General features: G+C 42.1%; 1 protein-coding gene across 1 annotated transcript in view; it reads right to left on the reverse strand.

Annotated features, from left to right (window-relative positions):
• Positions 1 to 24,641, reverse strand: part of SYN2 (synapsin II) — a 411,884-nt gene that overhangs the window by 20,951 nt on the left and 366,292 nt on the right. The window contains exon 10 of the mRNA XM_077821776.1: positions 7,934 to 8,083. Within this exon, the coding sequence (XP_077677902.1) occupies positions 7,934 to 8,083 (150 nt within the window). The remainder of the gene's footprint in view (positions 1 to 7,933; positions 8,084 to 24,641) is intronic.

A 24,641-nucleotide genomic window follows, 5' to 3' on the forward strand; every position in this document is an offset into this window, starting at 1 on the left:
CACGCAAACTTTCATGTTTAAGAAATTCAACAGAAAAGAGACATATGACATTTACTAATGTAGCCCACAGAAAATATATTGAGCATATCTAAACTACAGCCTAAGGTTTTTGACAAGTTCCATTGAGTCATATTATGATGTAACCTGATGAAAGACTTCAAAAATGTAAATAGTTACAGACGCAAACAGTAGAACCATTTTCTACTGAAGCACACTGGAACAGCTTGAACCAAATCCTGAACTATGGCTGAGGAGCCCATAATGCAGCTAAGGTGGCCTTTGCTTCCTTGATCATGGGTGAACTATGCCAGACTAGTACTCTGGCATAATTTAGAGCAGCCTGAAGGCTGAACTGAGTTGTGCTAGTGGCCAACAATCACAGCATCCCATCAGGTAGGTATCAGAGGGATATTGAGAAGCCTACTTACAGTGGCTCTGTGTCACCAGAAGATGCACATAAATCTGGAGTGATCTTCCCACTTGTGCTTGCACCAGCTTTAGGCTGCCGGCTGTTCAATGCAAAGCAGCTGCACTGTACCTCAGAATTCTGCCCTTAATCTTAAATGTTATATTGAGAATCAGAAATACAGCACAGGGTTTCTTTATAGATGGGACATAATTATTTTAGAGAAGTAAACAATGATTTTAAGAGATTTCCAAACTTCTTAATGCCAGACTCCCCATCACAGTAGGTTGTTAAAAACAGATTGGACAAACACCTGTCAGGGATGGTCTAGGTTTCCTTTGTCCTGCCTCTGTGATTATTGTTATTGCTGTTTACTACTATGGATATAATTACTCTAGACAGTTTTGCTCCAGTTTAGCAAGACTTCTACAGTTTAAGTACCAGTATCGGGATCATCTCTTACTCCTGTTTAACCTAGCCTTTAATTTGTATACTGATTTGGTGGGCTTTCCTTCCACTGATGAGGCAGAAAAATAAGTTCTTAATGCCTAAAAGCTAAACTCAGAGGGTGGAGAAAAAAGTAATGGTCTCCCTTGGCTGTGGAGATACGTTGTGTCTACAGTCTGGATGCTGCAGTAGGTCTAATGGTTGAAGGTTTTTTGTAGAAGATCTGCCAACTTTGGCCTTATTCCTCCCCAAGTCAGCCATTGCCATTACTCAAACTGTGTGTGGGGAGGGACTAAGCGGAAAATGCTGTGGAGGTGGGGGTCCATCTCGCATGGACCTTTGTGTGGGCTCCCCACATCTTGTCTCCCCTGTTCAGCACAACTGTACTCAATTCTAGGTTTCCTTGTGCCTCCACAGATGGGTGCAGGATTTCCCCCCTATAAAATGAGATGTTCTTTATCAAGCCAAATTAAACTGTTGTAGTGTCAGACTGACATTCACATTCAAATAGATTAAAGCAAATTACCACCATCCTACTAAACATAAGCATATTACAATTTAAAAAAATCATGACTGATAGAGGAAATCATGGTTCTGTGTTTCTACTGGAAACAGAACAGTACAGGAGTTTATTGTGTGGACTTGAGTAATGTACTTTTGCCGTTTCTTCATCGACCCAATGCTAATTTGAGCATTGCCTTTTTCCAAACTTGTTCCACGACGGGTGGTCAAGTTCAGTTCAGTTCTATCTCTCTAATAGTTATTGGAATGAAGAAGCTAGAGGAAATACTGAGCCCAGCTTCCTGGCACTCTTGAGCCAATCATATGTCATGTGAAGAATGAGGGATGGATAGTGAGGAGGTCATGAGACTGATAGTGAGAATGAAAAGAAATTAAAAGAAGCAGGAGTTCTGTAAACCTGAGGGGGAGGTCTTGACCCAATTTCTATATCAATGTGCTGTACTTATTTTCAATACAGACGGGCTTATTTTGTGAGAAACATTTAAAAAAAATATTCTGAAAGGTTTGTTAAAGATTAAAACTTTTCTGGGCCCTACTATCCCTATTTCAAAGCAGTTAGATAAGTGGCTGTTTCACTAGTGGGCTGTTGATCATACACTTAATTACTGTTGTTTCATGGCCTTTACTTTTAAAGGCCCAGTCAGGTCAGTATTAAAGATGGTCTGGCCAGCTTCACTTATAGTGTGTTGGACTTTGTCAGCTTGTCTAAAATATTATGTTCTGAACTAGTTTAACATAGTGTGTATGCTTTTTTCCCATTTCTTTAATGGCTGCGTATCATACAACAACAGTTCTGCCCTTTTGTCGATGTCGTAACATGGTCTCAATAGAGTTGTATTGAGATTGTCTTGACATCTTCCCAGTAGAATCTTCATAGACTTGAACTCCCAGAAATGTACTCTCAGAATTTGCATTGTAACGTGGCACTTGTGCATCTGCACTGAAATAATTTTATCATAACTCATTATCATACAATAGTTTGAGGGTTTGCATTAACACTACTTTTTTTACCATTTATCTTGGATTCAGAACCTGATCTACACAGATTTAAACTGATAAAGCTTTCATAAAAAAGGAATCCTAAAAAAGTGGAAACATGGACAAATTGCTGAGGATGAATACAAAAGAATATCACAAGTATGTAGGAACAAAATCAGAAAGGCTAAGGCACAAAATGAGTTACACGTAGCAAGAGACATAAAAGGTAATAAGAAGAGGAAAGAAAGTGTAGGCCCTCTATTTATCAGGGAAGGAGAGTTAGTAACTGATGATATCAAGAAAACTGAGGTGATTTAATGCTTTTATTAACATTTTGCTTCAGTCTTCATTAAAAAGGTAATTTATGACCACATACACAACACAATTAATATTAACAAGAGGGAACGAATGCAAACCAAAATAGGGTAAGAACAGGTTAAAGAATATTTAGATAACTTAGATATATTCAATATGGCAGAGCCTGATGAAATTCATCCTAGGGTACTTAAGGAACTAGCTGAAGCAATCTCAGAACCATCAGTAGTTATCTTGGAGAACTGTTCAAATAATCATGTGCAAAGTCTAGTTCTGCCAGTCTAGGTATTTGAGTACAGATCCTTTCTGCCAGTAGATGGGGAGAGACAAGAATGAACTTTTCAGTCATGACATCCGTATGCATCTGCTGTCTCAAAATTCTTAGCTGCTGTTGTCTCCAGCAGATGGAACAATTCCCTGGCTGGCTAGCTCACACAAATCTAGAAAAACACCAAGATTTCTCAAGTGTTCAGCTGAGACTATTCAAAGGGCAGGAGGAAAAAGGAGGAAATTAGAAGACCGCTATTATCAATAGTGTCGGTTAGAGTTTTTTTTCTTGCAGAAACTTTAAGTGAGAATGAAATTTTTCTTTGCCTTCATTGAAGTTTTCAGTGGAAAATTTGACTTTGCATTTAAAAACCATAAACAGAATTTTTTAAAAAGATGTTTGTGCCTCCTCTCCAATTTATATTTTTGAAAATTTCAAGGAAAACAGAGCCTTTTAAAAAAAATAATAAAATTATTAGTTGACAACAACTTTCCGTTGGAATAAAGTTTGGATAGAAACTTTTCCACCAGCCATAGGTTTCAGGATAATTCTGAGCACAAACTATTATAGCGAGGCCTTTCATAAGTCTTAGGGTTCTCACATCTGTGCATAGTGGAAGCTTTCCTCGGGGGAGGGGGGTTGTCACCAACATAGTTGACAGGAACAAAAATGGCAAATTCCACATCCTGCAACAAAGATCCTCGTGCATGCATCTAATTAATTATATTAATTATTGTAGCAAGAGCTTTAAGTACCAGATTTCTATAAAAGGAGACCTGTGGGGTATGCTCATTTTGGACCTACTTTTGAGTGTGAAATTGTGTGTACGTATAGGAACATACCCAATTTGAGTACAAAAGCAGCCAATTTGCTTACATGGCAGTAGTAATCACTTACAGAAACATTCCCACATCTTGGGCCTCTCTGAAATCTAGGCACAAATGCCCAGTTGGTATACCAGATTTTCAGTCAGTGAGAGCATTTAATGCTCCATTTTTGAGCGGAGTGGGGAGGAAAGCTATCTGTTAATCTGACAAACACTTTTTAAATTTATTCTGTCAATGTAACATCTCTCTTTCGTGCTTTGGGCAATGCTTCTCAATTAGCCTGTTGTATTTTAATATATGGTTAGTTTGCCGATCCTGAAAGAAACCATGTTTGGTACTAAAGCAGTGGTTCTCAAACTTTTGTATTGGTGACCCCTTTCAAATAGCAAGTCTCTGAGTGTGACCCCCCCCTCATAAATTAAAAACACTTTAACACCAGTATAAATGCTGGATGCAAAGCGGGGTTTGGGGTGGAGGCTGACAGCTTGCGACCCCCATGTAATAACCTCATGACCCCTTGAGGGGTCCTGACCCCCAGTTTGAGAACCCCTGTACTAAGGTGATTTTTTTTTCCTCCGTGACATTTTTTTTTAGGTGCCCTTTACAACTGGGCTTGAGTCATAGTAGTTGGAAATTCATTGTATGTGGTTGAAACAATTTTGTGCTCAGTTTCTAGTGGCTATAATATAAATAGATGCTACACCACTTCTTTATGTGGGATGGTGGTGGGTTGTTTTTTTAAACAAAGTATGATGATATATTTGAAGAGCAAATTAGTCACTCTCCCTCAAGAACTGGTCTACTTGAGATGTACCACAAAGCTGTTTACCTGATGTGGGGCCTATTCAGAATTAAAAATAGACTTTTCAGCTAGGGTTGATAACTCCTAACCTACAATCTGGGTCCATTTTATTACTTAAACAATCACCATTGGTCCTATCAGTATAGTTAGACAATCTCTTTCTCAACTGTTCATTTGGGCCTGATACTGAGAAATGCTAAGTACCTAAACCACCCACTGACCTCAACAGAATTTGCGGCTGCTTAACCCCTACCAGGATCAATCCCATTGACTATCACCTATAAGCTCATAAGGAACATTTGGCATTTATGTAGCACTTTGCATCTTCAAAGCATAGCACAAATATGAATTAAACCTCGCCACACTCCCAAGAGTTAAGTAAGTAACATCCTCATTTTAATAGTGACAAGGGGATGCAGAGGACTAGATCAACAAAGGGATTTAGGTGTCTGTCACTTCAGGTGCCTAAGTCCAAAATTTGGATCCTTAAATCCCCTGCTCAACCGCCATCTAATCCTGCAGGTGCCTAAATATCTGTTTCTGGGCATGAACACAGCTGCCTAAATTCTGACATCTGAGCACCAAGTTCACACTAAACCCCCAGTCAAACTGAGAATTGTCCCGGCTGCCTTTCTTGCCTGCAGGACTGAATCCAGTAGGCATGCTTGGTGTACACCTGGATTGGGCCTCATACAAAATGCTGCTGCTGCCTTAAAATCTTTAGCCCAGTGGTTAAAGCACTGACCCAGGATGTGGCAGACCCAGGTTCAAATCCCACCTCTGCGTGATGTGGAGCAGGGATTTGAATCCAGGACTGCCATCTCCTGGCAGAAGAAGGCACCTTCCATGAGGTGCCTAATTTCCTCTGTTGGGCAGGTTTTAGGCTACACCCCTCTCCTTGGTATTGGCTAGTTTACAGAGCTCCCTGCTCAGTGTGCTAGCTTTTGTGAATCCTATTCTTAGCATCTAACTCTCTCCATGCGATCATTGTATGGGGAACATAGACACCTGACTCAGGGCCGTGGATTCCATTAGGTGGCTGGGTGTCTAAAGTGAGGTGATGCAATGCAGAATCTAACTCCCTTTTGAGGATCTAGCCCACAGAAGATAGGAGACTTAACCAAGGTCACAAAACAGATCTGTAGCACAGCCAGGATCAGAACTCAGAAACTCCTGTCCTCAAAGGATTAGACAATGTATGACAAATTGTATGCATTTCCATCCTCCTTATAACACTGTAAATTAACAATTCAGTCCAGACATCTGCTCACTGAAACAGTAAATACACTTCAGGTGCATTCCAGTTTTGAAATCACCGGTTATTCTCCTGGTTTGCAATCATATTAAATTGATCACATGATCATGTCATTTACTTTGCACACATTGTAGTAGGTAGATGTCAATAATATCTCCTGCAATAACACAAGTTTTTATCAAGCACTCTTGCGTCCATCTTCAAATAAAGCCAAATGCTGTCTAAGGGCAGTGCCTCATAGGTTTATTATCTCCATGATATTTTTACATGAATATGACCTATTACAACATAATAAGGACCCCATTTTCTCTAATGACAACTCAGCTGAATAATACCAAATCCAGAGCTATCAGGATACTTAAATAGCTACAACCCTCCATGTAGAACTACATCACCAGAATACTTTTGATCCACACTGGTTAATTGTTGTTTCCAGAATGCCTTCTAAAATTTCTTGCTGGATGCCTTTGATGATACTTTTTTGAATCCTTGTGGCTGTATCTGTATGTAACTTCTCTAGCCAAATCCTTTACTGCAAGTGAAATCTTGTCCTTAAACTTACATATTAGGGCTGTTGATTAATCACAGTTAACTCACACCATTAAAAAAATGAATCACGATTAATCCCAGCTTTATTCACGCTGTCAGTAATAGAATACCAATTTAAATGTATTAAATATTTTTGGGTGTTTTTCTACATTTTCAAATATATTGATTTCAGTTACAACTTAGAATAAAAAGTGTACAGTGCTCACTTTATCCTATTATTTTTCATTACAAATGTTTGCACTGTAAAATGATAAAATAAATACCATTTTCCAATTCACCTCATACAAGAACTGTAGTGCATTATTATTGGGAAAGTGCAACTTACAAATGTACAATTTTTTTTACATAACTACACTGAAAATCAAAACAATTTAAAACTTCAGAGCCTACAAGTCCACTCAGTCTGACTTCTTGTTCAGCCAATTGCTAAGACAAACAAGTTTGTTTACATTTAAGGGAGCTCATGCTGCCTGCTTCTTATTTACAATGTCACCTGAGAGTGAGAACAGGCGTTCACAAGGCACTTTTGTAACCAGCGTTGCAAGGTATTTATGTGCCAGATATGCTAAATGTTTGTATGCCCCTTCATGCTTTGGCCACCATTCCAGATGATATGCTTCCATGCTGATGATGCTGGTTAAAAAAATAATGCATTAATTAAATTTGTGACTGAACTCCTTGGGGGAGAATTGTATGTCTCTTTCTCTGTTCTACCTGCATTCTGCCATATATTTCATGTTATAGCAGTCTTGGATGATGACCCAGCTTATGTTGTTCATTTTAAGAACACTTTCAATGAAGATTTGCAAAACGCAAAGAAGTAACCAATGTGAAATTTCTAAAGATGGATACAGCACTCGACCCAAGGTTTAAGAATCTGAAGTGCCTTCCAAAATCTGAGAGGGATGAGGTGTGGAGCATGTTTTCAGCAGTCTTAAAAGAGCAACACTCTGATGCAGAAACTACAGAACTTGAATCACCCAAAAAGAAAATCAATCGTATGCTGGTGGCATCTGACTCAGATGAAAGTGAACATGCATTGATCCATTCTTCTTTGGATCGTTATCGAGCAGAACCCGTCATCAGCATGGACATGTCTTCTGAAATGGTGGTTGAAGCTTGAAGGGACATATGAATCTTTAGCGCATCTGGCACATAAATATATTGCGATGCCAGCTACAACAGTGCCATGTGAACGCCTTTTCTGACTTTCAGGTGAAATGGTAAACAAGAAGCGGGCAGCATTATCTCCCATAAGTTCAACTTTCATGATAAAGAGATTGCACTACAATACTTGTAATGGGGGAATTGAAAAATAATGTTTCTTTTGTTTCTTACAGTGCAAATATTTGTAATCAAAAATAAATATAAAGTGAAAACTGTACACTTTGTATTCTGTGTTGTAACTGAAATCAATATATTTGAAAATGTAGAAAACATCCAAAAATATTTAAATAAATGGTATTCTATTATTGTTTAACAGCATGATTAATCGCAATTAATGTTTTAAATCGCAATTACATATACTATCGTATTGTGTATTTAGAAAATAGAAGTTTCTTACCTGAGGCTGTTGAGTGGCAGTGGGTCTCTGAGGAGATGGTACAGGTGTTTTGGACAACATTTGGTTCATTTTGCTTACAACAAGATCAGTTATAAGTTGCCTATCTTCAACCTGATGTTCACCAATCAAAGGCATTGCACAGTCCATAACCTATAATATACAACATTTGATTAGCTAGGGAATGTAGCATTGCAGCAAACCCACTCCACGTGTTTATCTGTAAATGTCAGGTCATCCACTGAGTTTGTTCTGCAAAAAGGAGAAAAATAGGTAGAAATGGTCTAATTTTTGTGAGAGGAAAGGGAATTGAGCTTAAGTATCATCATCCCCTTCCTGGAGATTGGAAGCCACTCCGTACGATCTGAGTTTGAGTTTCTGAGCCCATTCATAGCTGGGGAATGCCACTCTCCATGGCATCATCCCTTTCCAATCCCAAGGCAACATACCCATGTGACTGCATGTTGACATTTCTTGGGGATGCCATGTGTGGGCACTCCATGGGAACATGGTTCCTGAGGGAACTACACCACTGCACATACTAAGGATTATAAAGAGGCACAAGGCTTCCCTAAGGAGGGCTTGAAACTTGAGATATTTCCCTGTGTATTCTGGGTTATTAAATGTTTTAAAGGGCTCTTTCCCCTGCATGGTTTGTCTGGCTCAAACCCTATCCCCTTAATGGAATATGTCTAGGGAAATGCTGAGTTGAAACTTGAATTTTCTGGCTTTTCTGTTAGACTTTGATCCCATAGTCCTTATTGGTTAATATAAAATCTGAAACAAGGCAATATGATGCCATTATTATTGATAGGGTTGTTTCTGAAAAGTGCTGTGTATGTCGTGCAGATCTTGTAGGGGTTTGCAGACTAAAGTATTTCCACAACTGCACTTTTTATCCTATAGGTACCTGATGTATTCTTCCTAAGGGGTGAATCCTGCCCTCCACTTTGTATGCGTGAAAGGCTTCCCCACTGTGGAATCATTGCAATTCAACTGCACAAAGGAGGAGGTCGAGATTATGAATCCTATATGGTGTGGAGCCCAACTCCTGCGAGTACTTGACCTGTGGCAGCACACTGGGTGATTAAGCGTGGCACATGGATCAGATAAGAGAGTGGGAAAGCCAGACGATCTACACTGTATGAGCTTCTGGTCCTTTGCCATTTTTGGAAGGAGTGGACTAGAGTGTCTGCAGAGACACTCTCAACGCAGCAGCCTGTATTAGCATAAGTGAAGCAGCTCTGCAAGATTCCTCCCCCATACCCCTCCTAGTGCCAAGCTCAGACACTGATGGTGGACGCTCAGGGAAAGACTGGGACCTAAATGAACTTACTATGTTCAGTGTAACAATGTTTTGTAAGGTTTTACTATGCTATCCAGCTGCTATTTCATACAATACAGATGCTAATAACAGATTACCTTTTAAACAACGTTTGGAGGCTTGCAAATTTTCAAATTGATTAGAAAAAATTGATTTAAAAAAAACTTGTGAATGAGACTGTCCAAAATATTAAATCTAATCACATTAATATGAAACAAGAGACTGTCACTATGTACAAATACTTTTATTCTCTCCCCCTACCTGCTCCACCCCCAAAATTAGGTAGAGAGTAGCATTGTTTATTTATAATTCAGATGCTACAAATTATTGACTTGGGGTCTTCAGGGCTACAAAGTCTCAAGGAGGCTGCAACCATTAAAAATCTTCCTCAGAGCTCAGAGGCTTGCTAAAACAAACCCAAATTAAACAAAGAAATACAATTTACAGTTCAAGCAGATGTTTTCTAAGAAAAGCATGAACGGTGTTCCACTCTTGGGTACACATCAATGGTATTGCAGAAATAGATGATATTTGCACTCCAGGGGTTCCTATAAGTTTTATATATTTTTCACATTAATACTTTTGAAGAGGTACATACTGTATACTTTTCAAACTTCCTTGTCACATTCCTGTGATGCATAAATGGATAAATTATAACTGGAGAAATGAGGAAAACAGAATACTATATTTGTTTTAACACAGTTTATTCTTGAGGTTCTTTCCCAGCACACAGCGTCTTTGAGGAAAAGCTACATGCAAGAACTGCATGTTATGATTTTTGCCAGAGAAAGTAACAGACAGTAAACCAAATCAAGTGCTTGATTCTGCTCTCACTTACCCTGGAGTAGATCAGGAGTAACTCCACTAAAGTTGGAGTTTCAATTCTGTGAGAGCAGAGACTAGCCTCACGATACTAGTGTATACACTGTTTTTAAACTTAGCACCCGACTCTCTCCTCCTGTATAAAACTGGGTGTAATAGAGTGGAGAATAAGGGCCCTTAATATACATTGGAATGTTTGTTAAAATCTGGGCTTCCATTCAGTATCACATTAATAACCACAGGCATCAACCTTCACTCTCAGCAGGTTATCACTTGAACACTATCATTATTTATAGTTGCATTGGAGTAGCACCTAAATGCACATTTAAAGTTATTTCCTCTGGCTTAGCATCATCTTCTTTGAGGTGGGAGGGGGAAAGGTTACTAGGCATGCACAAAACGTTTGAAAATCTTGGTCAGAAATGACTAGTGACTGAATTCCTGGATGCTCAATGTGAGGCACCTTTAAAAGGAGCCTGATTTTCAGTGGGTGGATGTAAGAACATAAGAACGGCCATACTGGGTCAGACCAAAGGTCCATCCAGCCCAGTATCCTGTCTACCGACAGTGGCCAATGCCAGGTGCCCCAGAGGGAGTGAACCTAACAGGTAATGATCAAGTGATCTCTCTCCTGCCATCCATCTCTACCCTCTGACAAACAGAGGCTAGGGACACCATTCCGTACTCATCCTGGCTAATAGCCATTAATGAACTTAACCTCCATGAATTTATCCAGTTCTCTTTTAAACCCTGTTATTGTCCTAGCCTTCACAACCTCCTCAGGCAAGGAGTTCCACAGGTTGACTGTGCGCTGAGTGAAGAAGTTCCTTTTATTTGTTTTAAACCTGCTGCCCATTAATTTCATTTGGTGGCCCCTAGTTCTTATATTATGAGAACAAGTAAATAACTTTTCCTTATCCACTTTCTCCACACCACTCATGATTTTATATACCTCTATCATATCCCCCCTTAGTCTCCTCTTTTCCAAGCTGAAAAGTCCTAACTTCTTTAATCTCTCCTCATATGGGACCCGTTCCAAACCCCTAATCATTTTAGTTGCCCTTCTCTGAACCTTTTCTAATGCCAGTATATCTTTTTTGAGATGAGAAGACCACATCTGTATGCAGTATTCAAGATGTGGGCGTACCATAGATTTATATAAGGGCAATAAGGTATTCTCCGTCTTATTCTCTATCCCTTTTTAAATGATTCCTAACATCCCATTAGCTTTTTTGACTGCCGCTGCGTACTGCGTGGACGTCTTCAGAGAACTATCCACGATGACTCCAAGATCTTTCTCCTGATTAGTTGTAGCTAAATTATCCCCCATCATATTGTATGTATAGTTGGGGTTATTTTTTCCAATGTGCATTACTTTACATTTATCCACATTAAATTTCATTTGCCATTTTGTTGCCCCATCACTTAGTTTTGTGAGATCTTTTTGAAGTTCTTCACAGTCTACTTTGGTCTTAACTATCTTGAGCAGTTTAGTATCATCTGCAAACTTTGCCACCTCACTGTTTACCCTGTTCTCCAGATCATTTATGAATAAGTTGAATAGGATTGACCCTAGGATTGACCCTTGGGGAACACCACTAGTTACTCCTCTCCATTCTGAAAATTTACCATTTATTCCTACCCTTTGTTCCCTGTCTTTTAACCAGTTCTCAATCCATGAAAGGATCTTCCCCCTTATCCCAGGACAACTTAATTTATGTAAGAGCCTTTGGTGAGGGACCTTGTCAAAGGCTTTCTGGAAATCTAAGTACCGTATGTTCACTGGATCCCCCTTGTCCACATGTTTGTGCAGCACTTTCTAGCAATCAGTCCCCTTTAATGTGCCCCTCAACTTGGGCACCCCAAATCAGTAGTCACTTGAAAATGATGGCCCCTCTTTTTGAGTTATGTACTTAAGTTTCCTAATGGTTTTATCAACAATTAATTATAATCATTTTAAAAACTGCCTTAGATATCAACTATATTAATCCTCAGCATTCCCCAACCAGACAGGAAAGTCTCCCCATTTCATGGATAGGGAAAGAGAAAAATGGACAAATCCACCCTTGGTGTAAGTCCATCAACATCAAAAGAGTTGTAGCAGGAATGAATTTGGCCCAGAAAGGAGTAGCAATAGGCTTAAAGCCACAAAGCTGGAGACTGGCAGAGTCAAGATTCGAACCCAGAGAGGTTCCTGGTTGTTAATTAGTTAACTTTTACACAGCTGGTATGCATGGGGATTTACAGGACACTTTCTATATAGGCATTTCTATTTTGCTTATCAGTACACAAGGGAAAAGTATGGGTCTTGTGCTTAAGGGGGAGAAATGGGAGTCTGGAGATCTTGGTCCTGTTGAGTAAATCAGTTAACTGAGCTGTGCCTCAGATTACCCATACGAAAAATGGAAATAACACTTACCTCATTGGGGTGTTGGGGGAGTAATTCCAATTAATATTTCTAAATTACTTTGAGGTGTTCAGATGGAAGATATAATTCAATTAAAGTCCTTCTGACAAAGAGTATATCACTAGACAACACTGTCTCTTAATCTTGTATTTAGCTTATATAGCTTTTCCTTGTAAAAACACAGAAAAATATCTTTCTTTTTCAAAGTGGTTAAAAAGGTGTTTTCCTTTTTTAAAATGAAAGATTCTTACACACATCCTAATATTAGGAAAATGACAGGTTATTAGCAAACTTCTGCCTAAAATAGATTTGTAACTTTATAGAGGGATTTTAGTTTTGGGTTATGATGGTTATGCTGCTGTTAAGATGACATTGAAATGACAGTGGTTAAATCAATTCCTATCTATGGCCTGATCCAAGGTCTTTTGAAGACAATAGAATTCTTTCCACTGGCTTCAATGGGTCTTAGATAGGGGCCCCCAAGAACTTCTACTTTAAAAAAAAAAAAACAACCAACTTTCAAAGTTGGGACAGAAATTCAGCAGGCATCCCAAAAGTTAAACAGAATGAGCTTTAGAGGGAAGCACTCCCAGGAGGGGAGGCAAAAATCTGGTGTGGAAACCCTGCAACAACCAAAAAAACGTAGGCAATAACTTGGAAACTATCTTTAATTCACTCAGTTCTGCCAACCTGTCTTAAAATTTATTTGGCTTTTGTGGTTTTCAGCCAGATGGTTGAATTACCCAAGGAAAAAAATCCCTTAAAGTATTCCTATACTTTTTGTCAGTAAAAAGAAAAACAAAATATTGTTCACCACAATGTTGGAGAGCCTGGACAGTTCTAAAAGTGCTTATTTTTTTAACCTAAGAGACTTTGAAGCTCAAGAGCTATTACCCTGTCATATAAACCCCTGTCTGCAGTTTTTTTGTAGCCATGTTGGTCCCAGAACATGAGACACACATGATGGGTGAGATAATATCTTTCATTGGACCACCTTCTGAAAAAGACAGGCTTTTGAACCACACAGAGCTCTTCTTCAAGTCTGGGAAAGGTAATGAGAGTGTCACAGCTAAATACAAGATTGAACAGAATATTAAGCATAAGTTCACACCATGTCACAAGAGACCATTCAAAATGAAGTGGGCAATTAACACCTCTGAAGTCACAAGAGAAAGGAGGGATACCAGATTGCAGATTGTTGTAAAGAGAAATGAAACCAGTGTCTCTGTTGAGGCCTGGTCTACACAAGGAAATTAGGTCAGTATAACTACGTTGTTCAAGGCTGTGAAAAAGCCACACCCTGGAATGATGCAATTAAACCAAGGTAAGCCCTGGTGTAGACAGCGCTACACTGATGGAGAATTCTCCTGTTGACATAGGGTATGTCTACACTAGGAAATGAGGTCTATTTTATAGAAGTCAGAGTAACAGCCGTGTTAGTCTGTATTCGCAAAAAGAAAAGGAGTACTTGTGGCACCTTAGAGACTAATCAATTTATTTGAGCATGAGCTTTCGTGAGCTACAGCTCACTTCATCGGATGCATACCGTGGAAACTGCAGCAGACTTTATATACACACAGAGATCATGAAACAATACCTCCTCCCACCCCACTGTCCTGCTGGTAATAGCTTATCTAAAGTAATCATCAAGTTGGGCCATTTCCAGCACAAATCCAGGTTTTCTCACCCTCCACCCCCCCACACAAACTCACTCTCCTGCTGGTAATAGCCCATCCAAAGTGGCAACTCTCTACACAATGTGCATGATAATCAAGGTGGGCCATTTCCTGCACAAATCCAGGTTCTCTCACCCCCCTCCAAAAACCACACACACAAACTCACTATCCTGCTGGTAATAGCTCCTCCAAAGTGACCACTCTCCCTATAATGTGCATGATAGCCTGGATTTGTGCTGGACATGGCCCACCTTGATTATCATGCACATTATAGGGAGAGTGGTCACTTTGGAGGAGCTATTACCAGCAGGATAGTGAGTTTGTGTGTGTGGTTTTTGGAGGGGGGTGAGAGAACCTGGATTTGTGCAGGAAATGGCCCACCTTGATTATCATGCACATTGTGTAGAGAGTTGCCACTTTGGATGGGCTATTACCAGCAGGAGAGTGAGTTTGTGTGTGTGGGGGTGGAGGGTGAGAAAACCTGGATTTGTGCTGGAAATGGCCCAACTTGATGATCACTTTAGATAAGCTATTACCAGCAGGACAGTGGGGTGGGAGGAGGTATTGTTTCATGATCTCTGTGTGTATATAAAGTCTGCTGCAGTTTCCACGGTATGCATCCGATGAAGTGAGCTGTAGCTCACGAAAGCTCATGCTCAAATAAATTGGTTAGTCTCTAAGGTGCCACAAGTACTCCTTTTCTTTTTATAGAAGTCGATTTTTATAAATCGATTTTATACAGTCGATTGCGTATGTCCACACTAAGCGCATTAAGTCGGCGGAGTGCATCCTCACTACTGTGGCTAGCATCAACTTACGGAGCGGTGCAATGTTGGTAGCTATCCCACAGTTCCCGCAGTCTCCGCCCCCTATTGGAATTCTGGGTTAAGTTCCCAATGCCTGATAGGGAAAAAACATTGTCGCGTGTGGTTTTGGATACATGTCGTCAGTCACCCCTCCCTCCATAAAAGCAATGGCAGACAATCGTTTCGTGCCTTTTTTCTGTGCAGACGCCATACCACGGCAAACATGGAGCCCACTCAGCTCAGCTCACCTTCACCGCTGCTGTTGTGTCCTGGGTGCTGCTGTCAGCAGACGGTGCAGTACGACTGCTAATCGTCGTCATCCACCGCTTCCGTGGCAACTCTGCTCTCCTGCTCTTGTAAATGAGCTCAGTCTCAATAGCAAATTTCTCCATGTTGTCATCATCCACAGCTTCCACTGCAACTCTGCTCTCCTGGTGCCATGAATCCACCTCGCAGGTCCTCTCATTGTTCTGTATAAATATCTATTCTCGTGGCATCTGTTGTCATCCACCCTTTCCGTTGCAATTCTGCTGTCCTGCAGATGCCATACCACGACAAGCATGGAGCCCGCTCAGCTCACCGCCACTGTTGTGAGCATTGTAAACACCTCGCGCATTATCCTGGAGTATATGCAGAACTGGGCTAAGAGATGCCAGCACGAGGATGATTTTGATGAGGACATGGACACAGACGTTTCTGAAAGCACAGGCTGTGGCAACTGGTACATCATGGTGGCAGTGGGGCTGGTTGATACAATGGAATGCCGATTCTGGGCCCAGAAAACAAGCACAGACTGGTGGGACCGCATATCTGGGATGATTCACAGTGGCTGCGAAACTTTCACATGCAAAAGGCCACTTTCCTGCAATTCTGTGAGTTGCTTTCCCCCGCCCTGAAGCACAGGAATACCAAGATGAGAGCTGCCCTGACAGTTGAGAAGCGAGTGGCGATAGCCCTATGGAAACTTGCTATGCCTGACTGCTACCAGTCAGTCGGGAATAAATTTGGAGTGGGCAAATCTACCGTGGGGGGTTCTGTGATGCAATCACTGATGTTCTGTTGTCAAGGGTAGTGACTCTGGGAAACGTGCAAGTCATAGTGGATGGCTTTGCTGCAATGGGTTTCCCTAACTGCGGTGGGGCAATAGACGGAACGCATATTCCTGTCTTGGCACTGGAGCACCTTGCCAACCAGTACGTAAACCGCAAGGGGTACTTCTCAATGGTGCTGCAGGCACTGGTGGATCACAAGGGACGTTTCACCGACACCAACGTGGGATGGCTGGGAAAGGTGCATGACACTCGCATCCTTAGGAACTCCAGGCTGTTCAAGCAGCTGCGAGAAGGGACTTACTTCCCAGACCAGAAAATTACTGTTGGGGATGTTGAAATGCCAATAGTTATCCTTGGGGACCCTGCCTACCCCTTGCTCCCTTGGCTCACGAAGCCATACACGGGGAGCCTGTACAGTAGTAAGGAGCAGTTCAACTATAGGCTAAGCAAGTGAAGAATGGTGGTAGAATGTGCCTTTGGACGTATAAAAGCTCGATGGCGCTGTTTACTGACTAGGTTAGACCTCAGCGCAACCAACACTTCCATTGTTATTGCTGCTTGTTGTGTGCTCCATAATATCTGTGAGAGTAAGGGGGAGATGTTTATGGTGGGGTGGGAGGTTGAGGCAAATCGCCTGGCATCCGATTTTGAGCCGCCAGACACCAGGGCAATTAGAAGAGCACAGGAAGGCGTGCTGTGCATCAGAGAGGCTTTGGAAAGCAGTTTCATGACTGGCCACGCTTTGGTGTGACAGTTGTGTTTCTCCTTCCTGCAAACCCGCCCCCTTTGTTGATTTTAATTCCCTGTAAGCCAACCACCCTCCCCACTTTGAAATAAAGTAACTATTGTTTTGAAACCATGCATTCATTCTTTATTAATTAAAAAAAAAGGGAGATAACTGACAAGATAGCCTGGGTGGGGTGGGGGAGGAGGGAAGGAAAAGGCCACATTGTTTATTGTAGCCACACTACAAATCAAACTGTTTGAATTACAGCCTTCTGTTGCTTGGGCCATCCTCTGGAGTGTAGTGGCTGGGTGCCTGGAGCCTCCCCCACTGCGTTCTTGGGCGTCTGGGTGAGGAGGCTATGGAACTTGGGGAAGAGGTCAGGTGGTTGTACAATGGATGCAGCGGGGGGTCTGTGCTCTTGTTGGCTTTCCTGCAGCTGCACCAGACACTTCATCATGCCTGTTTGCTCCCCCATTACCCTTAGCATTGCCTCCTGCCTCTGCGCTTCACACTCACTTAATGCTTTCCAGGCCTCTAACATTGAATGCCTCTATGCATTCAGCTGTGCCCTATCAGTGCGGGAGGACTGCATGAGCTCGGAAAACATGTCATGACAAGTGCGTTTTTTTGGCCTTCTAATCTGTGATAACCTCAGGGCCGGAGATGATAGGGGGAGCCTAGAAACATTTGCACCTGGGGGGGAGATAAAAAGGGAGAGTACAATTTAAGATGAAACATTTCTGAGAACAAAAGGGAGACTCTTTCGCAGTGACTCAAGCAATGCACAGCAGACAGCACATGTGCTTTAGGTACAAGGTCACATTTTGCCTTGAGCGCCTGTCAGTATGGTGACACATCACACACGGCTGGGCAACAGAATTCGGTTTCCATGCAGCCATGGTAAGGCAAAGGGTATGCAGGGTTGGCTTCTTATGCATAACATGTGGGAATGTTTTCAAACTGCAGCGCCCTCCTTTCCCATAGCAAGCAATGGGTTGGGTTTCACATTTAAAAGGAGGGGCTGCGGTTTTCGGGTGGATGTGCAGCACACACCTCCCCCCACCCCACCACGTGGCTATTCTCCGGGATGATCCCTTTTAGCCAAGCGCAAACAGCCCGGCATGAACAGGGTCCTTTTACTGTTCCCTTACAAAAATTCCCCTGTTTCAACCAGGTGACCATGAATGATATCACTCTCCTGAGGCTAACACAGAAAGATATAGACTGAACGTTGCTTGACTGCAACCAAAACCCAGGACCATTCACTGCCATGCTTTGTGCTGCAATGATTCCAGAATACTTTCAGAGTACCTCCAGGAGAGGTTCATGGAGATGTCCTTGGAGGATTCCTGCTCCATCCCCAGACATGCGAACAGACTTTTCCAGTAGCTGTACTGGCCATGAATGCATCCCAATTCTTCAGGGAAAAATCAAACATTAAACACTATTTCTTTTAAACCCTGTACTGTAGTTACAAATGTGCACTCAGCAGCAGTGCCTTCTCCAGCTTCAGTGTTGGGGATCCCACCTTCAGAGGATATTGGCTCCAGGGTGATGAAAAGGTCCTGGCTGCAGGGGAGAACGGATTCACCGCTTGCAGGGCCAGCTCCAGCTTTTTTGCTGCCCCAAGAGGCGAAGGGGGAAAAAAAAAAGAAAACCGAGCCTGGTTTAGTTGCCGCTGAAGTGCCACTGAAGAGGAAGAGAGGGACTGCAGGGCCCACCGAATTGCCGCTGAAGACCCAGACGTGCCACCCCGATGATGGATGGAATGCCGCCCCTTTCTATTGGCTGCCCCAGGCACCTACTTCCTTCGCTGGTGCCTGGAGCCGGCCCTGACCGCTTGCCTGCTGCGCATTCTCCTCCTCTTCCTCATCCACAAAATCCTCCTCCCTGTTGCGTGAGACTCCCCCCTTGCAGGTGTCCACAGACAGTGGTGGGGTAGTGGTAGGATCCCCTCCTAGTATGACATGCAGCTAATCATAGATGCGGCATGTATGGGGCTCTGACCCAGAGCGACCATTTGCCTCCTTTGTCTTTTGGTAGGCTTGCCTCAGCTCCTTAACTTTCACGCGGCACTGCTGTGTGTCCCTGTTGTAGCCTCTCTCCACTATGCCCTGTGAGATTTTGGCAAATATATTGGCATTTCTTCTTTTTGACTGGAATTCTGCCTGCACAGATGCTTCTCCCTATACAGCAATCAGATCCAGTGTCTCCCTTTCGGTCCATGCTGAAGCTCATTTGCGATTCTGGGGGGACTGCATAGTCACCTGTGCTGTTGAGTTTGCCACGCTGACCAAACAGGAATGAAATTCAAAAGTTCCCGGGGCTTTTCCTGGGTACCTGGTTAGTGCATCGGAATTCAAAGTGCTGTCGAGAGCGGTCACAAGGGAGCACTCTGGGATAGCTCCTGGAGGACAATACCGACAATACTGCATCCACACTACCCCAAATTCAACACAGCAAGGTCGATTTTAGCACTACTCCCCTCACCGGGGAGGAGGACAGAAGTCGATTTTAAGAGCCCTTTAAGTCAACGGAACGGGGTTGGTTGTGTGGATGCAGTCATTTTAAAATCGACCTAACGTGGCTAAATTCGACCTAACCCCGTAGTGTAGACCAGGCCTGAGAGGTGGTAAGTCGATGCTAACCACAGTAGTGAGGACGCACGCCGCCGACTTAATGTGCTTAGTGCGGACATACGCAATCGAATGAATAAAATAGATTTCTAAAAATCAACTTCTATAAAATTGACCTAATTTCGTAATGTAGACATACCCTCAGGGAGGTGGGTTACCTATACAGATGCGAGAAGCTCTCCCGTTGGTGTAGGTAGTGTGCACCGCTGCAGTGTTTTAAGTGAAGATGAGCCCTTAGTCTGTGATTTTTAGTATCTAGCAAAGTTATGAATTTAGGCTTTCAGGCACCAGACTAGTCTTCTGAAGGTGTTGTGCAGGTTTCCTTTGAGGATGAAGATTGACAGGTCATATATGGAGCGATCATTTTGTGAAAAGTGTGCACTCCCAGGTTAAGAGGGTGTCTTTGTCTTTTATCGCTTTTCTGCATGAGTACATTTGAGAGTGTAGTGATTGCCTATCTGGTTTCACCAACATAATGGTTGTTGGGGCATTTGATAACTGGATGAAGTACACCACATGTTGTGATAGGCTTGTGCAGGCCCCCTGGATCTTGAAAAGTGTGTTGGAGACACTACACATCTCCACCACATCATCAACTTATCAAGACTACCCCTAATGGGAGCTGAATTAGCTATACTCTCCAAGGGTCTGAATTTTCCCACCACAGAACCAGATACCATACTAACATACTAGAAGAATTCTTTTGCTGACTCTGCCTCAAAGAATTCTTTCACAACAAAGATGACATCACCCACAACTACCAAGTCCCCGCAGATAGTCATAAGAAAAAAGAATCATCTGACTGAACATCCTACGCCACCCCCCCACCCCCGCAACCCAAGGAGAAAACCATACACTTGGTGATTACGTTGATTGCTTCAGGAAAAAAAATACTGTGAAATCCTTAACAAACATCACATCCACCACAATCTCTAGCTTGGTGTAGTTCAAAAGCTTGTCTCTTTCACCAACAGAAGTTGGTCCAATAAAAGCTATTACCTCACCTACCTTGTGTCTCTCATTTACATTCTTGTCCAGTGACATTTTGTAAAAAAAATTTTTTTTTACACAATGGAGCATAGTGGCTCTTTCTGAACCACTATCAAATCCTAACTCAACTTTTCACATCATCATGAACATTTTCATAAATGAACCCGAGCACCAAAGCCTCCACTGAACATTTAAGTTTTTTTAAATTCAAAATAAGATTTAATCTTAGTCAACATTACTTTGTTTTATAGCTTGAAATACAAGTTTAATCATGTACAATATTGTACAAACATTTTTCTAACAATTTAAATATATTGAACCCTATTTTTTTTACTGGTGCAAAGTTATCACTATCTGCATCTGGGTGGGTGTTAGTCTACTGGATGGGTGTAAATGACTACATGGTCACTTCCATCCAGACTCTGTGTACCTCAGAAAGGGATTCTACCTCCTACAAAAGTCACATGAGTCAAGAGGTACTACTGATGCCGAATCGGAGAACATGTGACTGTAAGAAAGAGTCCTGAAAGACACATCATCATACTCCCTGAAGACACTGTTGTTCTCCTCAGGAGATGCTGGGAGTGCTGATGTTGAGGGCCTGGTGTGAGCAATGACCTCAACACAAAAAGTGCTGACTGTTCTGAAACACCCTAACTCCACCAATACAGGATGAGAGGATTGCCGCAAAGCTGGTACGGTTGATTTTGTGACAGCCTCATAGAGCAATTGACCATTTAGTAGAGGTCTGCAATTCCCATCCCATATTTCACACCAAGAGCATCATGCAAAATTGGGAGATCAGTATACAGAGCTGTCAGGAGTTGCGGCGTCAACAAAGGTACCACTGTGGAACTGCTAGACATTTTCCTAATGCCCCAATATCTTGTGCAGTGGTTTAGCTTCAGGCAGTGAGCTGGATATCAGTATCACTGACTTAAAGTGCCAAACAAATTGAGGCACTGAAAATAAAGTGAACAAATTGAGGCACTGAAAATCTATGGAGCCATCAGTTTCACTGTTAACTGTCCAGGATGCTTCATTAGTGAAGATGCCCTGCTGGGCTTGATGGGGAAGAGGTAGATCTGCATCCACTCAGACAATAATAGCTCTGAGTCCTGGCATTCAGCACCCTTGGCCATCTGTAGCTTCAAGAGTTTGCCCTTTGAAGCACTCCTGGCTGGCCTCTGGCTAGAATTACAGGAGCTTCCATGCTGTGCCCTCAAAGAAGGTTTGGACAAACTCTCCACATTTCTTCCGTGTTTCAGGTGACATCTGTAAGCATAGTTGGCACTGTTGCACATTGAGGCTGACTTCAAAGCGGACAACATAGCAAACATGGCCTTGTGTCTTGGACATTGTTCTGCCACATAGGTGGGACTGAAGCTGTTGAAAGACATTTCTCATTAGATGCCTTACTTAAAGTAATAGTGGAAAATAAATAGATCTGGTGTGTCAAAGGAAGCGCTGAATGAACAGCCAAACAAGTGCTGAGTCAAGAGAAGTGCACAGCTGTAATGCACTGACGATCCCAACAAACTTGACACCAGTGTGCTGAGAACAAACTGGCAAAAAGAGAGAACAGGGATCAAAGCATCAGAAAAAGGACACAGCCACCAAGATCAGGGATGCCGGTGTACCAGAGTGAGCACTGAAGAGATGAGGCAAACAGATGCGTAAGCCCCCACACATGAGCCAAAAGCCCCAATAATTTAATATTTGTATGGGACCTGACTGGAAAGTAAGAGACGGCAAATGACACTCAGCGAGCTTTCCTAGAATCTGGAAGGCAGGAAATTGAAGAAGCGCTGTCTCCTGCAGGGAACTGACTGGAAGGGAATGTACAGAGAACAGCATTTATATTCTGCATTGGGTGGCATGTGGCACTTAGTGGAGGGACTGGCTTCTGCTCTGCCTTACTACTGTTGCCTTCAAGGCTTAAAAAAACCCTTAAGTGTGAGAGTAATTCTGGCACACTCGAGCTAAGAAGCAAGTAATCCTTCACAGAAGGTATCTGTAGAGAACACAGAGTATATTTTTCTTCCTAATAAAATAGTTAATATGACTTATCTGGGCCAAGTGGTGTTCTGTACAAATGTACTTTAAGAATTAAGATGCTCTATATAATGTTCTACTAAAACTTTAAAAACTTAATGATTAACAGAAAAATTCAGACAATTCCTCCACAATAGAGGGCTTGACAAAGTTTAAACATACACAAAGCATCCTGTTTATAACTAGTCTGCTTGCAATATGTAGTGGTTTTTAAAATAATATTTAAACACAGATCCAAGTATTTCTTCACTACCTCATAGAGCTACTATTTAAAGCTTTGGAGTTTTCATAAAAAATGGTTCACAGAAAAAGACATCTGTAATTTATAAAGTGTAATGTGTTACTTTTGCAGATGTCAATAGAATCATGTTCTGCGGAGTCATCGTGAATAATGGTCGTGAAACTCTTGTCAATTTTAACTTTTGCTCATATGTACTATAGTAACTGATTCCATAAGATGTATTTCTCTTAGCACATGATAACAATCTTCTGAAGAACAGTTAACAGCTCTGTGACCTACCTACTTTTTAAGATATGAAGGAGAATAAATGCATAGCAATAGTCACAGGAACAGCAGCACCACCAATGAATTCATAAATGTTTAGAACCACTAAGTCCATGTGAGGTGTAGAGCTCTTGTGTTGTATAATGAAAGTGGTATGTAGAATCACTAGGCCAGACAATCCCCTCTGCCTGTGTGTGTGGAGGTGACTTAAATACTCAGATCTTGGCTATGAGGCTGGAGCTGGTTAAAAAGGGGGAATAAATGTCACTTCCATGATGTTCTTGCTACTTCTTCCCACTCTGCAGAAGCACCTCTGTAGGTGCATTGTGGGTTGGAGTTCCATATGTAGAGAAGGCATGAGCAAGGGCCTCCATAGCATTATCCCTCTCAAGTCAGAAATGTTGTATTTGCTCTCCTTGTTCTGAGAACACCTTATGAAGTGGGAATGGGGGCAGTAGGCAGTTGGAGCCTCTGCCATGGTGAGCATCAGGAGCTGCAAAGGGATCCACAGCTGCTGAAGGGAAGTCACCTTGGAGCTGCTGTTGCTGAAGGATATTCCTCCATTAAAGAATCTGCTTTCAGTGAAGGAGCAGCAAGAGCTGCCAACAAGAGAATCATGTGAAGAGCCCGGCCAAGTTGGGCCATGGAAAAAAGGAGCGGTGGAGATAAAGAAGTGGTGGGAGGCAGGAGTGTGGATCTTGCATTTGGGGGTGGGGTGAGGGTGGTGTGGGAGAAAGAGATGGTGGGAATCTTGAGGTGGATATGGGAGGAAAGAAAGCAGAGATGGAGCTAGGCTTTGGAAGGGGCTGTATGCAAGAGGTGACCTAGGGCGCATGAAGGAGTAATTGTTTATGGAATAGGGAAGGAAAAAAGAATGATGGAATTTGTGTATTGTGGGAGAAGGGGTCGAATTGACTAAAAGAGAAGGGGGGGAGGAGAAATGAGGTTCAGTGGGGATAACGGAAAATTAATTGGACTGGAGAGCAGTGACAGAGTGAGATCTGAAAATTGACTGACTATGGAGAAAGGAAGTTGTTTTGAATTGCCTGTTGGTGAGAAAAATTAGTGCAAATGTTCTTGGGGAGTAAGCAGAACTGGGTTTGTATGGAAGGGGACTTTTTGATTGTGAGAGGTACTGATTATGAATGTGGGAGTTATTTAACTGTGAAGGTGAGATTTTAAGTATAAGAAGAATCATTGATTTTAGGGTAAACTAATAGTTTGAGGATAGTAATTTAGGCTGAGTAGGAGGTAAGGGGAATTGCTTGTGTGATAGGGTGGAGGTGGCCTGATTTTGAAAAGAATGGAGGCATTGACAGAATCTTAGGTTGTTTGTATGTGTGTGGCTGTTTCTAGAGGCTATGACAGTAGTAGCCTCAGGAAGGATTGGAAATCTAAGCATGACTGGGAGATCAGTAGGAGTAGTGATTCAGGAGAGACATGGCCTCACTACTAAGAGTTAGTTACTGCTAGGAAAAAGTTTAGTCATTCTCTGGTGAGTCTACTGGCAGAAATGCTCACAGAAACAGTAAATGCTAAAGAATAGCCAGAGAAAGTGAATTTAAATGAATTTTGAGTGCACAGACCTGACTATCTGCATTGGAATCCAGATTCTAGGAGTTACGTTTATACAATCAGGAACAGAAACCGAGCATCTGATTTCTGTATCCTACCAAAAAAAAAATGGCCACAGCTGCAATTTAAATTTTAA

The sequence above is a fragment of the Eretmochelys imbricata genome, chromosome 7 (genome assembly GCF_965152235.1).
Source record: "Eretmochelys imbricata isolate rEreImb1 chromosome 7, rEreImb1.hap1, whole genome shotgun sequence".
NCBI lineage: Eukaryota > Metazoa > Chordata > Testudines > Cheloniidae > Eretmochelys > Eretmochelys imbricata.